This window comes from Carassius auratus, chromosome 41 (assembly GCF_003368295.1).
Source record: "Carassius auratus strain Wakin chromosome 41, ASM336829v1, whole genome shotgun sequence".
Lineage (NCBI taxonomy): Eukaryota > Metazoa > Chordata > Actinopteri > Cypriniformes > Cyprinidae > Carassius > Carassius auratus.
This window is the reverse complement of record NC_039283.1, coordinates 7376341-7392954: the sequence shown is the minus strand read 5'-3', so window position 1 is coordinate 7392954 and position 16614 is coordinate 7376341. Positions and strand designations below refer to the sequence as shown.

At 37.4% G+C, this 16614-nt stretch overlaps 1 protein-coding gene across 1 annotated transcript; it reads left to right on the top strand.

Moving 5' to 3' along the window:
• The first annotated feature begins 1954 nt into the window (after positions 1-1954).
• On the top strand, positions 1955-15335 carry LOC113060001 (cell surface glycoprotein 1-like). Its single transcript, XM_026228751.1, has 8 exons — positions 1955-2584; positions 3412-3432; positions 3556-3828; positions 5704-6000; positions 9539-9826; positions 9916-10094; positions 10366-10467; positions 10615-15335. The coding sequence occupies exons 3-8, from the start codon at positions 3672-3674 to the stop codon at positions 11557-11559; spliced, it is 1968 nt and encodes a 655-aa protein (XP_026084536.1). The 5' UTR covers positions 1955-2584; positions 3412-3432; positions 3556-3671; the 3' UTR covers positions 11560-15335.
• Positions 15336-16614: the final 1279 nt, after the last annotated feature.

Below are 16614 nucleotides of genomic sequence, written 5' to 3'. Positions count from 1 at the left end.
GTATTATGATAAGTGTACGTTTAGCATTTATTATATTTGTGCTTCAAAAAACATTTTTTATATTGTCACAGAAAATCTTGAAATAGCTGGGTATTTCTCATCTCCATGTCAGTAAAAGTAATGGGAATCAATAAAATCTTTGACATGTCTGTAGTGAATATATTTTATGTTTTACTCAAATGTATAATAAGCATTATTAGTAGTATTTAGAATAGGAATCTGTTCATTCTAAAGTACCTGACATAGATACATATATATATATATATATATATATATATATATATATATATATATATATATATATATATATATATTTATTCCTTTTTTTCTTTTTTGTTATGAATTGTTATGAGAAGGCCCATATGAAATCTGCTCTAAAAAGGAAAGTTCTGCATAATTGAAATGTCATCCAGTTTTAAACATCAGAGAGAGTTTTTGAAGAACAAACCGTGTTAATGGATAGATTCAGTCAGATTTCATTTTCTCTTACATTTTTAATAATCTTCAGTCATTAAATATTCTTCTGATAATTAAGATATTGATCCACGATGTAATATGCTTCCCATTCCATTTATACCAGTGGCCTCAAACTTAATTCCTGGAGGGCAGTGGTGGACAGTAACGGATTAGCTTTACTCCGGAGTCCGTAATGTAACGTAGAAGGTAATGGAGCCCTTTATACATTGTCGTGTATCTTTAGAAATAAATAATGGACAAACGGAGTCTTTAAACGCCTCAGATGTAAAGTTATTCGCTGTCAAAGTGACGACAAATTGAATGGGAGTCAATGGGAATGCTAACGCAAGTGAAGTTCTGCTAAAAGATGGCAGCCCCCACCCGACTTCAAGTTCCGGTCGAGTTCCTTGCTCCCCTGTCGAAATTTTGGACTAATTGGATTAAACATTAAAATAGCACAGATTAAATACAATAAATCATGCACGTTCAAATTCCCTGCTGCCATAATGTTAACAGTTTTATTAAAATGCTACCATCCATGTCCTATGGGACGTCTGTTTTTATATTGTTTATCAACAGTAACGTCATACATATGTATATTGTTTGGATTAACTAGACGAGCAGACAGACATGAATGTTTATTCATAACCATACTGAAAATAAGTAAATATTGTTAGCTAATGCTAACTCGCTAGCTAACAAGCTTGCTGGTGCTAAGTTGAGGTATTTTTTCAACCACATATATATATATATAGAGAGAGAGAGAGAGAGAGAGAGAGAGAGAGAGAGATTACATCTGGGGAGAAAAGAAAGGATGTGATGTTCAGAACATAGTTACTACAGTAATTATCAAAGTAGGAAGAGATGCACCCCATTTGGCCAGGGGTGTTTTTAAACCACAGACAAGGTTTGAGAGACGGAAAAAATCATTATGAAAATATAATGATATTTTCCTTAAAATGTTATTCCTAACTTCAGGCCTTATTTTCATGTCATATATAACTGTGATGTTCTGTAAAACAACAAACTTTAAAATACTTCTTACTAGTGAAAATCAGATGATCAACATAGTCCATCAACAACACAAATATATCTTGACTCCATATAGTGGTTATTTTGGAATAAATCCCAGGTATTTTGAGCAAAAGGATTATAAAAAATATGTGCTAATATAAAATTAAATTAAGTAGCCTATATAAAATTGCAAACATCTATCTTTCAGTACTTTTTTACTTAAGTACATAAAAAATTGAGTACTTTTGTACTTTCACTTGAAAATGGAGTACTTTTACTCTTACTGGAGACATATTTTATCATATGTATCTGTACTTTTACTCAAGTACTTGATTTGTGTACTTCGTCCACCACTGCTGGAGGGCCACAGCTCTGCAGAGTTTAGCTCCAACCAGCTCCAAATCACACCTGCTTGGAAGTTTCTAGTAATCCTGAAGACCTTGATTAGCTGAATCAGATGTGTTTGATTAGGGTTGGAGCAAAACTGTGCAGAGCTGTGGCCCTCCAGGAATTGAGTTTGAGACCAATGATTTATACAGACAGCACTGTACCTAAAAGTTTAATTATTTATAATGAAATTTATTTCTGAGATCTCTTAACTGGGAATCTCAACAATAAAATAACCGAAAGCAGATTGCTGCTTGTTATTTATTACAAACCCCTCTGAGATACTAGATCAATGTTGAATATAAGCTATGCATAAGACAAACCAATAAACCCGCAATTACTGACACATTCGAGTAGCTCTTTAAAGAAGCTCATTTGACAACAGAGCCCATGGCTGACACATCACAGAGCCCAGAGCTGACACATCACACATAAAAGCTGGAAAATAGTTGTAGACGTCTGTCTAACATTGACATAAAGTAGATTATTTGACAGTCACAGCTCCACATCCAGGGACTCAATAGATCTGTGTCCATTTGCCAATATACCTCTCATTTTTATCAATTGTTTTCATTATTTTTATTCCTAGCTGGAAACTTCAGCAACACACCAATGAAACTTACAATGTTAGTGCTTATCACTGAAATCTTCTCTCCATGTGTAAATGTATTCAGAGCCGATATGCAGAATCTAAGACTGCTCGTCTTAACTGTGCTGTTTTAATCAGGTAAGAAAGAATTCTTGCTAATCCGTTCAATGGTTGATCTGTCTGTATTATTATTAACACGACACAAGTTTTGTTTTTTGTGCTGAAATGTTAATGTCAGTGACATGCTAATAACTATTGTAGATCTTTAATTACAGCCCTGATGCACTATGCATCATCTCTAAGTGTTGTAATGTTCTCACAAATGGCAAGGCAGTATTGAATGTACCCGCTTACAGGGACTGCTAGTTGTATAATGAATATTTGACTCAAAAAGACTAGGGTTATTAAAAGCGCCATCTCTAATGGGTGTATATTAGCCATACTGCATTTTCTGAAACAAAGTGGGTATTTTTTTTATAATTTGTATATTGGAATATCAATCAAAAAATTAGAGTTGAAACTTGTAGTAATATTTCCAAATACATAAAAACAGTAAATTACTTAATTTGCTTTGAAAAGTTCAGAATATGTGCACTTTAACTCATGCCAAATGACATTTGTTCTCTAAATATGTTCTTTAAATCTTTGAAATATTCTAATAAACTTTTAAAATAACTTTCCCTATGAATTATCATAAATTAAACATGTCAGACATTATGAAATGGTGTGTTATGAACAGTGGACAATTTTCACTAATTGATTCATAAATTCCTTTGTATGATAACTAATTGTCCAATCCAAAAAAAAAATGTATATAAATGTAATAATAAAGAATATTAAACATTTGCATAAAAGTTGAGTACATTGTCACTTCCTGGATGATTTGTCTAGTTGATGTCACATTATGGTGCTAATGAATGTGTTTGTTAATATAAACATTGGTGCTTTTCTTTTTGACTTTTTAGCATTCTCTGCAACTCTCAAAGGTAAAACAAACACAATTCCCTATAAATATTTGTTTGTTTATTAATAAAAATATAAACAGCTGCAACAATGTAAACAAGTAAAATCTAGCCCCTATAGCCTATTCATCTTTGTGTTTCTTGTAGCCCAAGAAAAGTCTCAGACTCTGTTTTTTGGGGAAGACTTCCACATCCTCGTGCCGGCAGATGGAGCTGATGTGACGTTCAGGTCTTCGGTTGTCCAAAGTCCTGAGAAGACTCTGATGAGTTCTGGGAAAGTGGTGGAGCTTCGTGCCAAACTCAACTCTGCTTCGAAGCACCTGATCTTGGAGAATGTTGGAGAAAATGATGAAGGAGTCTATACCATCACATCTCCCCAAAATCCAGAGAATGTTACACGCATCACACTCTATGTTAGAGGTACTGCATAATTAAGCATTTGTACACTAAATTGGATATCCACACATACACTAGAATAGCTCTGAGTGACTTTCATTATCATAGGATGTCATGTTGTGAACAGCAGTGTTGGGCAAGTTACTTTTAAAAAGTAATTAGTTACAGTTACTAGTTACTTCTTCCAAAAAGTAACTAAATTAGTAACTCAGTTACAAATTTTTAAAGTAACTAGTTACTTAAGAAAGTAACTATTGCGTTACTTTCAAGTAAAATTAAATTTTAAATGCTCAAACGTGACCCCACCTCTACCCCTCTTTAAAGGAACTTAAAATACATGTGCATGTTCAATTATTTATGATAAATCTGAATATTATAATGAAATGGACACTTAATACAATACATTATTAACAGAAACATGAAACATTGTACACACATCTAAAAAAAAAAGTTGCTGTGGGACAAAGTGAGACTAGCCTCCAATCAAATGGCATGTATGTAGATATTATGTTTATATAGTGGATCAATGCAAATAACACGATAGATTTTTGGGAACTTTTGATATTTCCTTTTATTGTTTCTTTAATTTCTTGAAGGAAAAAGTAATGTATATACTTCCATTTAGAGAAGGCTACTTTTGGATTATTTGGGCTCGTCGCCATACCTGTCTCTCGTTGACTGACTGGCTTGTGTTGTTCGTTGTGTGTCCTGTCCTGTCCGATGATGGGTCGTTCGCGAATGAGCGTTAGTGATGATGGATCGACTCGTTCGCGAATGAGCTTTTGAGGAGTCGTTCGCGATTCGCGAATGAGCCGACTCTAAGAGCCGGCTTTTTTAGTTGAACTTCGGGAGCTGGCTCGCATATCTGAAGAGCCAACTCTATTTTTTCAAATTTAGCCTATAGAAATTAAATAATTATGTAATAAAAATTGAAATATTATAGTCAAAGTCATTTAAAGAGCCGTTTGTGAGCCAAAGAGCCGGCTCTTTTCAGTGAGCTGAGTCAAAAGAGCCGAATTCCCATCACTACTATGCGTGCTTTCGAAAACCCGCCCAACTCTACCTCTGATTGGCTTACAATGAAATTTTACTCTACCTCAGCCAATCGTCAGCATTTATGCGCTTGTCTCGTGCTCTGCCCACTAACCAAGGAAGAACAGTAAAAAAAAGTATTTGCCTCTCGCTCAGAGATCTAGTTGGTCTGATGAAAAAAAAAAAACAGCTTCATCATCAGTTATAGTAACGCGCCGCATTTTTTGGCAGTAACGGTAACGGCGTTATTAAGATGAGAAGAGTAATCAATTAGATTACTCGTTACTGGAAAAAGTAATGCCGTTAGTAACGCCGTTATTTATAACGCCGTTATTCCCATCACTGGTGAACAGTAAGGGAGGTTTAATGGCCTGCTGCAGTAATTGTAGCTCTGTCAAGCCACACTGGTTGCCTTCCATTCTTCTCTACCTAAAGATCCTTCTTTCTCTTCTTTACCCAGCTATCTATTTCTCCTATTATCATCTGTAGTGGCTGGCACCTTTTATTAATGGTATTATTTAATGTGGCCTTTTTTCTTTCAACAATTTGACAAGGAAAGGAAGTACTTAGGAAGGTGAAACTGACATGATAATGTACAGTATTTATAGCTGTTGTATTTTCTGTTTACTTTCTATGGGGTTTGGAGTCATGCAACATGTATTTTCTTCTAATAAACATTCAAATTAAACAGATAAAATTGATGAAATAAAAAATAGTATAGCAAATAAAATGTTGGTTTGTAGTTATTGCTAAATTTATATGATGTATAATTCTTTGTCTAATAGTTTATAGAATACACGTTTGTTTTGGATGCAGGATCTTATTTATCTCATGTGTTTCTCTTCTTTGTTTCTCTCACTTCTCCAGATTGCTCTAGTGAGGACTTCATTAACTACGGCTTAGATTTTCAAGTATCACTGTATAATATCTTAGGCTCAGTGCGTGTGGGCTATCGCCACAGCCCTGTGGAGGCCAATCAGACATTGTTGCCGGCTAAGGAACTGCTAAATGCTGATGGAACGCCCAAGGAGAATTACCAGGACCGCATTGAGATCACTTCTCAAATGTTCACTTTGCGTGCTGTTACAGGGGCTGATGAAGGCAGTTACACCTTTAGTGATTCCATTGGGAAAGTCCAAAAGAAGATCTGCCTAAATGTGCAAGGTGAGCGTGGAAGAAGACACACTGATATTATTTTCAAATAACATATTAATGTCCTAATCTTGACCTTCTGACTGAAGCAAGTACAGCAATCATTTGTAATTGTGTAAAGGAGAGAAAAATGTGTGAGGGATAATAAAATAATCTAAAAATATACCTAAAGGCGGCAAATAGAAGCACAATGTGTTGCAGAAAGGATGGTATTTGTTTTGCACTAATAACCAAATAGCTGTAAATTTCCTGCACATTACATGGCTATAAATAAATGAAAGTATTGATTTTGTGAGGAGAAAGAAGCTGCAGAGTGTGTTTTGTAAGGTTTTCTGCTTCAGTATTTGTAGATTATTGTTCCATGTTTCCATGATACACTGAAAAACAATGATGGATATTACATATTAGCTTCTGGGCCAAATCCTGACTGATGGCGAACCATTCTTGCCTTATTAGCTCAGAGTTCATCACAATTTGTGGGCTTCTGCTTGTCCTCTCACCTTTTGAGAGAGTTGCCGGACCATGAATTCAAAATTGCAATGTAATAATCTTTAAGTCACTTCTTTATCACTCTTGCTTTGTGACATGATGCTCCATCATGCTGGAAAATGCACAGAGCATCACCAAATTGCTCATGGATGGTTGGAAAAAGTCGCTCTTGCAGGATGTTTTGATACCATTTTTTATTCCTGGCAGTGTTTTTGGGCAGAATTATGAGAGAGCCCACTCCCTCAGTTGAAAAACCAGCCCACACATGGATGGTCTCAGGATGCTTCGCTGTTGGCACAACACAGGACTCATGGTAGCGTTCCCCTTTTCTTCCCTGAACAATCGATGTTCCAGATGTCCCAAACAGTCAAGAAGGGAGCTTCAGAGCAAATAACTTTGCACCAGTCTTCTACAGTCCAATCCTTGTACTTCCTGTAGAATTTCAGTCTGTCCTTGACGTTTTTCTTGGAGATAAGTGGCTTCTTTGCTGCCCTTTTTGAGACCAGGGCATTGTCCAAATGTCTTGGCCTCACTGTGCGTACAGATGCTTTCACACCAACCTGCTTTCATTCCAGAGCGCGCTTTGCACTGCTGGAGACACGATTCTGTAGCTGACTACTCAGGAGGAGATGGTCCTGGAGCTTGCTGGACACTCTGGGACGTCCTGAAGACTTCTTCACTGCAGTCAAACCTCTTTCCTTGAAGTTCTTGATGATCCCGTAAATTGTTCTTTCAGGTGCAATCTTCTTTGTTGCACAATACTTGCATGTGAGGCCATTTTGATGTAAAGCGTTGATGGCTGCACCTGTTTCTTTAGAGGTAACCACTGCTAACAAGAACATAATGATTGGAAGAGCTTCTTCCCTCCTTTTATAACAATCAGTCTGCTCTTACAATCTAATTAGTATGATAGTGATTAAAGGCAGGGTAGGTAAAACATGTATAAAAAACTTTTTTTCCAAATGTGTTTAAACTTTATTTATATATCAATACATAATTAAAATGTAAGTACTCTGAAAAAGAAAGTATAAAAATCGAGTGTCTGTAGACCTCTAACGACTGTTTTAAAGACAGCTCATTATTTCCATTCACACCACCCCCTCCCTTCTGGGCGCCTTCTAAAGCCACGCCCCCAAAACACATGAACGCGCGACTCCGACCACTGAGCTGGAAGACGCATTATTTACCTGAGACGAGCGGAGAGGAAGGAGCAGAGTGCATGTAGTGATATCATGTCAGAATTACATGTAATAAAAATAACTTTATAATTATGAAGATAAACAAACAAGATGTATTTTAGTACTCACTATCAAGCTAGCATATTGATATTGGTAAAGTTTAAAATATATATTTTTTGATTCGCTAACGAGCTAGTTATCTATAAGGCAAAGCTAAAAACAGGTTGCATGATACACGTTTTTCCATTACCATCATTTACACTGTGATGAAGATGAATTTCGTGTAAGATTCATAACATATACGTTGTTCTGCATGTAAGAGTTTCCATGATGAAAGCATTGTTTGACTCTGATGAGGACTAACGTTACACTCCAGAGACAAGTACCGCATCGTCAGCTCGAGGACAGGTCCGGGGTCGAGGGCGAAGCAGAGGAGGTCGTGCAAGAGGTCAAGCAAACAAGGGTCCGAGGAAGTAGAGGCCGAGGACGGGGTGGTCGAAGTGCAGGGCAGGGCAAGGAGCACTTGAGTTCCCTCAGTTCCAGCCATCGCTGGAAAGGCATGCCGATATTAACTCGCGTTTTATTTCTTTGTTTATCCAAAGACTTTTTGTTCATTGCCTTTTCTTGTACTGTTACTGTCTTCCTTTTTTGCCTGGTTTGCCTTCACTAACTGCATAGGCCGGTACAGTGAATTTTGCTTGCTGTTTCTCTGCCATTGTTTTGGTATTCCTAGGATCCGTGCCTCTTGAATTCCTCAAATCAAACGTGCGTACGCAAGTGGGCAGGTCATGTGTGGCAAAAGGGTGGTTGCCATGGTTGCGAGAGAGTGACAGTCGCCTAAGCCAATCCTATGTTTCGTGCCGAAAGGAAATAATGAGCTGTGTTTAATACAGATTAAACGGTCTAGAGTCACTCGATTTTTATACTCTTTTTATCAGAGTACTTACATTTTAATTATGCATTGATATAAATAGAAAGTTTAAACAAATTTGGAAGAAAGTTGTTTATAAATTTCTTACCTACCCTGCCTTTAACCTGACTAGTACTCATTCACACTTTCACATGTGCTGTCAATTAATGTTAGCTGGTCGTTTTGTGTCAGGATAAAAAAACAGTGATTTTTTAATTTATTTTTTATTTTTTATTTTTTTGGAAAATGTCATTTTTTGGCCAATTAAGCTTTTAGCAATTATTTAAAATGCATCTGATCACTCTACACAATAATCTAGAAACAATGTGAATAAACACCACAACAGCTTAAGCAGCAAACTTTGTGAAACACAAAATATATGTCATTGCCAAAACTTTTGGCCATGACTGAGGTATCAGAAATGTTTGCCAGGGACAATGGTCAAATGAACAGTTTAGCGTTCATCATACAAAAATCTTTGGTGGCAGAATGCTGCAATTGACCAGTCAGAATTAAGTATTCTGAGAGCTAAAAATAAAAAAACTGAGGTGTGAAATTTACAAGGTTGTTTGTATGTAATATACACTCTAAAAGGGGGGTTTTGCAGTGATGTCATACAAAAACCATTTTGGGTTCACCAAAAACTCTTTCAGTGACCAGTGTGTTTATTAGTGTAAAGAAAATGTTATTAATCTAAAGAATTATTTTCTACACCTTTTGTGCAATGGAAAGTTTTCATAGATGTTCCTCATGGAACCACTGATGCCAGTAAAGAACCTTTATTTTTTAAAGTGAACAGTGAGTGGGGAACTCGAGGTACTGCAGCATTTATTCCCTAAAATATTAATGCCTTCACCTCCCTGACGATTTCTTCTTTCTTCACTCTTGTGACATCATCATAGAAGAACGTTGAACATCTCAGCTTCAGTAACAGCTTTTCTTCTTTTTGTCCTTCCTTCTTTCTTTCTACCAGCACATCTGATATTTGTGACCCTTTCATATGGTGGCACTCTGAAAATAAACCTGCACATGAATAGCTCCCTAGCTCGCCTACTGTATATGCCTCAGTCTGATAAATATAAGTATTTGATTATGGAGAACGGACAGTTCAACCTGCCTCCTAACCTGGATCTTGAGGGTCGTCTCTCTTTGGAGGACTCTTTTTGTCTTCTTACGGACATGAGGGCCAGCGATGCCGGAGTTTTCAGTGTGACTGACCTTCAGGGATTCCTGGTGTCTGATGTCCACCTGGAGATGGAATGTGAGGACAAACAATATGACAAAGGGAAATTACAGTTCATTGAATTGTCATGTTTTGGACTTTATGTTGTATCTTTCTTTCTCTTTCAGCATACAGGCTTCCTAATATCAACATTGCTATCATTGCTCTGGTAGCATTACTGGTGTTGCTGCTGTTGGTGTGCTTGGTGTCATGCTTGGTAGAGATACGCAAACGTCCAGCAAAGGCCAGGGCCATTGAGGAGAAAGTCCAAAATGCAGGCAAAGTGGAGGGAGATGCCTTCAGACAGGTACATACCACATATTTAAGCACCAATATATGACAGAAATAACAAAAATTGAATGCACAGTGACCCTAAACATTATTTGGACATCAACTGAAGCTCTGTGGCACTATAAAAAACATCGCTCTAATTGTTTAAGAATCCTGACCAGCCAACACAGGCATCAGATAAACATTTGGCTTATGTTCCACATTCTTATTTCTTGTCTTCTCCAACATTAAAGGAGAAAGAGACAAGTTTTGCTTGTGAAAAAGTTTATAAGTAAAAATTTTTGCAGGTTGTTCAAGATGTCTGTACCCGTCAGAATGAGGAAGCCCCGGCCCTGTCACAGAAAGAAGACATCACTGAGAAATCACAGAGCACAGAGATCAGCATTAAGGTGAGCATCGGGAAGCTGAAAGGCATTTGAATCAATAGCACTATCTGTATATCTAAACCCCAAGTATTTGCTTAATATAAAATGATAAATTATGTTGAATGTTCTGAAAATGCTTTAGGAATGCTAAGTTCTGAGTATGTTCCTCAGGGTTTGGAAGTGTCAACTAAAGACCCAAGCCTTCAAGAGAGGAACATGGAGACCAGTGACTCTGGAGTGGGCTTTAATACCACTGGACTCCCGCTTGACAGTGACACTGATGCCCCAACAGCAACCATAGCAGATTCTGATGTATTGAGTTCCTTTGCTGCCCCTGATGTCAAAGCCATTCCCGACCAAATTCCAGAGTCAAAGAAAGCTCCCTCACCTCCAAAACCAGCACCAACTGCTGATCTGAAACCAGCACCTGTGGCCAAGTCGACAGCTCCTCCACCGCCATCTCCAGAACCCAAACCACCCGTAACACCTGAACCTGAACCCAAGCCAGCAGTCACTCCAACACCTGAACCAAAACCTGCTGCTACACCTGAACCCAAAATGACCATCTCACCACCACCTGAAACAAAACCCACCTTAAGCCCATCACCAGATCCCAAGCAACCTGTGACCCCTGATCCAAAACCAACTCCAGAACCTGAGGCAACAACAACTGATGTTAAACCAATTCCAAGTCCAACCCCTGAAACTCTAAAAGCAGTACCACCAACTCCTGATGCAAAACCAGCAGTTTCACCTACTCCTGAACCCTCACCAGCTACAGTTGGCACTCCTGAACAGAAACCCGCTGTGAGTCCTCTAGTTTCTGAGCCTAAACCAGCTTCACCCACTCCACAGTCTAAACCACCAGTCTCAGAGATCCTCGACTCAAAACCAACTACAAATGGTACTCCAGAATCTAAGGCTGACATTGAGTCAGAGCCACGTGCACCCATATCTCCTGGGCTGGATGTGAAGGGCACAACCCCTCCCAAAACCCCTGATACTGGGAAAAGCTCAGGCAAAACTCCTGAGCTCATCTCCAGTGGAGGTCTAGACTCGGCTTCCCCCAATGACAGTGCACCACCCTCAAGCACTGATGGAGCTGCCACCGACTGAGATTAAAACGTAGCCTCTTTCCTGCCTCCTCCTAGTGTATTAACCACCACAGACAATCGAGACACTAGACTTAACAACAACGAAGAGCTAAGCGACTTCGACTTTTAAATCTCACTTTTAATACAATTAACATGCATCAAAAGAAAGAATGCACTGTAAATCCACTGAGTTTACTTGTATTTAATCACCCTGTAACAGAGTTCAAATACAGAAAAGAAGCATTTTACACCACTGGCTAATTTAATACAGAATGAGGATGGCTGTCTGGGCTGTTCCAAGAAAGTGTAGAGACAAATCTTCCTTCACAAAATAATACATCAATGCATGTAGATGTTGGCAAAATAAATTATATTATCGCTTTCGTAATCCAAGTTACTGTGGTTGAATTTGGGGAAAGGCACACAGGAACATTGGACAATAATCATTTTCATTCTATAAGAGATAATTTCTGCTACATTTCGACCAGTTGGGGAATCCGAATAGCAGGACTGATACTGAGAAAGCAATCAACCTTCTGCTGTCAGAGGACTGGAAAAGTGGAAAAATCACGTGTCACTTTGATGCATGCGAGTCAACATGTCATTTTGACAAAGGAGATGAACAAGAAAACTACAGGAGTGCAAAGCAGAAGGAATAATAACCATTTGACCAAAAAAAATAAACAAAAAATAAATCATAATCCTTCATAGACTAATCCGTGACTCTGGGACTGGAGGATATTTTTGCAAATCTTCTTCTATCAATCCAACCTGTGACGCTAATCTCACGGATGTTCTTGTCCAGTGATGTGACAGTGAATATTTTCTGTTCATTCAGTAACAAAAAAAATTGTTGTTGAAAGTTCTTTACATGATCAAAAATCTGTAATCTGTAAAAAATTGTTGATGGCAATAGTATATGTTAACAGGTTTGCTTCTTTGAGTGAGCTGTTTTCAGACTGATATATATAAATAGTAAGGCTGTTTCCATCATTAGCAAATTTTCTGGTGCTTTGGGATTGAAATTACTTGATCCTACTAATATTTGCCAAATGCATTTTGGTTCAAAAAAGGAATTATGCAAATCAGGAGATGAGAAAAACGCGATAAAAAAATAAATAAATAAGTGAATGATTGGTGTTCAAGCATGCAGCAGACTATTGCAATATGCTGTACTTTTACAGAATCTCTCCACCACTGCAATACAAACAACTGAATTGTTTTTTTTTTTTTTTATGTTTTCTCAATAGCACACCACTTTTGCAATTGTTTCATTATCATTTCATGAATTATTCCCACAATCAAAAATATACTCAAACACATTACAGAAAAAGGAAGCATGTTTGGGTTGAAAATAATGGTAGTGATTGCAGGTGGTTATTGAATAAGACTATTTCAGTAAAGTTTTTTACTGAAATACAGTGCGCAAAAGTGGGTCAAGCAGAAAATTAGCCTGAATGTCTTGCATAGTTAAATTTACTGATTCTTGTTGATTTAGGAGCAAGTGGACATGGTTTGTAAGAAGATCTAAATTGTTTGTGTTGCTACAGTGTTACACAAATTATTTTGTATTTATAATCATAGTTGAAAGACAATACAGTCTCACATATCAGTTTACATTATTCCTGGTGCCTCCGGTAGAACCTAAACACCACTGCCTGTTAATGTTGTATGCTCCTAAAACACAATCTGTGGGAGCTGATGTTACATCACAGTGAGTAGTGGGGTGATAGCTAACTCGATATTTGTATCACCATTTTGTAGTGTAGGCTGAACTGACAGACTGGAGGTTTGTGGTTAGATTTTGTAACCGAAGATGATCACTACCTCACATTTATGATTGAATAAAAAAAGTAATAAAACAGCAATTAAACAACATTGCAAGGTATGTTGACATTAAATAAAAAAGTAGATTTTTGGCAAGGCACAAGGTTTGAAGCACAGTCAAAGGTTTACAAAACTCAATCAGATATTTGGAAATGCCTATCCCAGAAACCCCTGAAAACTATTTTGTTTCTTCTGAGCCTTTAACAGACGTTTTAATATCAGTGCATGGAAATGTCACTTGAAAGCAAAACAGTCTATGTGTCACATCTCATAATGTAAATATTACAAACCCTAGAGGTCATAACCCTAGGAGCACTGTAGCATTAAAAAATAAAATGATGATGTATCCCTGACAAAACTGATTTGGTGACCAAAATGGATCCATAGTAAATAAATCTGATTAAAATGGCTAATGAGCAAACAATTTAATTGTTTGTTGCACTGGTCGATTGGACACTGATCTTGGACTTGGACTACACAGGCTGTTAGACATGAGCTTGCTTTCACATGTTCTTACTTTCATCTCTAGCAAATGATGTCACACTTAAGTGCATTCCGGTAATGCACATTACACAAGTTTCCAGGCAAAATCAATTTTCTGCTGGTCACTCACTGAATCCTCACATCTTAAAGCAGAAGATCATGCTTAAGATATTCATCACCCTTCAGTAAACTGCTTCTGATATTAGTCTTGTATTATGATATGTTTACTGTCTGCTTTCATATTTTGTGTGTTGATGTTTGTGTTGTATGTATGTGGATGCAAAATGGTATTTTTGATGAGAGATTATAGATGTAATTCATCATTGGCAACATCAGGGGGCCTGTATGTGTTTGTACAAGTGCATGTGAGTATGTTTGTGTGTGCCCATGTGGTAGCAACAACCTCCATTGGATAGCTGTCATATCAATGCAATTAGCAATGTCCCTTTTCTCCCTTTTCTGGCTGGTAATTGCTGTTCCTTTTTCAGTGGTATTAAATTCAGATGCAATTTAAGGGAGTGCACAGTGCAAGATTTATATCAAAATGGACTCCATGCTGTCTAGTGGTTGCTCTCAGTTTTGATGCCAAGATAGCCGTGTTACAGTCGTTTTTATTTAATCTACGCTGAAGAATACACCAATGGAATAGTAATTTAGTTAATATAGCATTTTCCCCTTGCTCAAAGCGCTTTGAATAATTCATACACTAAAGTAATGATGCATCGTTATTGCATGCTAAAGAGTTACGCTCCCATAGTGTCTATCTGTGCTAGTGTGGTCATGCATATGTAGCAGGTAGTGTGTAGATGTCTAAAAGAAGTACTCTGTTTTTCATCTATCGCACGGCTCTGCAGGTCTCTGATTGGACAATTCCATTGTGTAAAACATCCCTTCCATGGATGTCACAAAAAAAAAATTGCATTCTACATGTCACCCTATATCTTTCCATTCCATTGGTCAGACCTGATTTGTTGAAAACATTCTAAAGGGCATTAAAAGGATAGTTCATCCAAAAATGAATATTCTGTCACCCTCATGTTGTTCTAAAGCTTTTAAGTTTTAGAACAGCTTAAAGGGATAGTTCACCCAAAAAAATTACAATTTGATGTTCATCTGCTTACCCCCAGAGCATCCAAGATTTAGGTGACTTTGTATCTTAAGTAGAACACAAACAGAGATTTTAACTCAAACTGTTGCAGTCTGTCAGTTGTCTCTCATATGGACCACTGACACTCTATCTACAATCTCATTTAAGAGTGTTAATGGTCAATTTGAGAGATAGGTGGTGGCAATGCACTTATAAGTCTGTGATCCGCCGTAAAGCAAAAAGAAGAAGATGCGAACATGCTCAGGACAGTTCAGACATTGTGGTGAAAATCAGAGGTAAAAAACAATATAAATACTGTTTAGTTCCTTGCACAGATTGATGGTTTTGTGTCTTTACACATCAGTGTTTCATCACGAGCCACAGGGTTTAATTTGGTTTTGTTTGTGTATGTTTTATGACTCTCAAAGCCGTGATTCCCATCCACTTACATTGCACGACTGACAGACTGCAACGTTAAAAATCTCTGTTTGTGCTCTATTGTAGAAACAAAGTTATCTTGTGTACCCTGGGGGTAAGCAGATAAAAATCTAATTTTCATTTTTGGGTGAACTATCCCTTAAAGTCTAAAGCAAAACTTGAGACTCTAAGACTTTCTTTTTTTGTCCATACAATGACAGTCAGTAGAATTGAGAGTTGTTTTAAACCCCACTGACTATAATATAGACAAAAACAACCGAACAGTTATTAAAATGATCTTCTTTTGTGTTTAACAGAAGAAATTCATATTTGGATGAACTATCTCTTTTAAGTCAAATTCAGAATTCAGTGGGTATGAAATTATCTCTCACGAGTGAGGAAAATGAGCCTTGAGAATGTATAGAGTTTGAGAAGCCCAAGTATCCTGTGGTGTTTTGCGTGTTCCAGGTAAACTCAAGGTGCAGTTGTGTCCCACAGGTGCACGAGAGGTTTCTGCATCTCTTTTCCTCGTCTTATTCCACTTGAGTGATGCTCTACAGTTTATCAGTCCCTGATCTTCCTTTTTGCACAAACACAACACATAAACATTTTGTAAAGAAGTAATACTTCTTTTATTTCATGCCTAAAAATGATAATAAATGATTTTAAAATGTGTCTTGGTGTGTGGTTTAAAGCAGTTTATAAAGGCCTGCACACATCTCTCTGACATACCTCTCCTGTGTCTGTGGCTGCGAATGTGAAAAAAGAGCTTTCTGCCCTTGTAGTCAATCACAAAGTCATCTGTCTCTGTTGCTTTTTCATTCCTTCTCCCCGGTCTGTTGCTGGCAGGGTGCAGAAGGACTCTCTTGGTATTCTTCTCCGTCACTCCAGCAGCACATAGTTTCCAGAGTAGGTCCTAGGCATGGCTGAATGCAACAGACATGTATTATTTATAGACAGGTAAGCAGTTGCTATTAATAGTATGTCAGCAGGCACAGAAATTGAATTATATATTTTTTCTTGGCTATTTTATTGTGCCAGAACACTTATTAATATTATGATACAACACATGCACAAACACGTTGCAAGATACATTACATGTATTTATTTGCATACAAATATATAAAAATAAAAATAAATAATTATTCACTCTCACAATTTAAAATCTGTTATTTACTCACCCTAATGTCATTCCAAGCTCCATCCATCCCTCCATCCATTCTCCAAACTGTTTGTCCTATGGAGGGTAAAGGGGACAATGGA

Bases quoted from the DNA above. Each gene is read 5' to 3' on its own strand.
- LOC113060001 (XM_026228751.1), top strand. From the start codon at position 3,672: ATGAGTTCTGGGAAAGTGGTGGAGCTTCGTGCCAAACTCAACTCTGCT. The intron at 3,829-5,703 runs GTACTGCATAAT...TCACTTCTCCAG, and splicing joins CATCACACTCTATGTTAGAG to ATTGCTCTAGTGAGGACTTC. The intron at 6,001-9,538 runs GTGAGCGTGGAA...TCTTTCTACCAG, and splicing joins GATCTGCCTAAATGTGCAAG to CACATCTGATATTTGTGACC.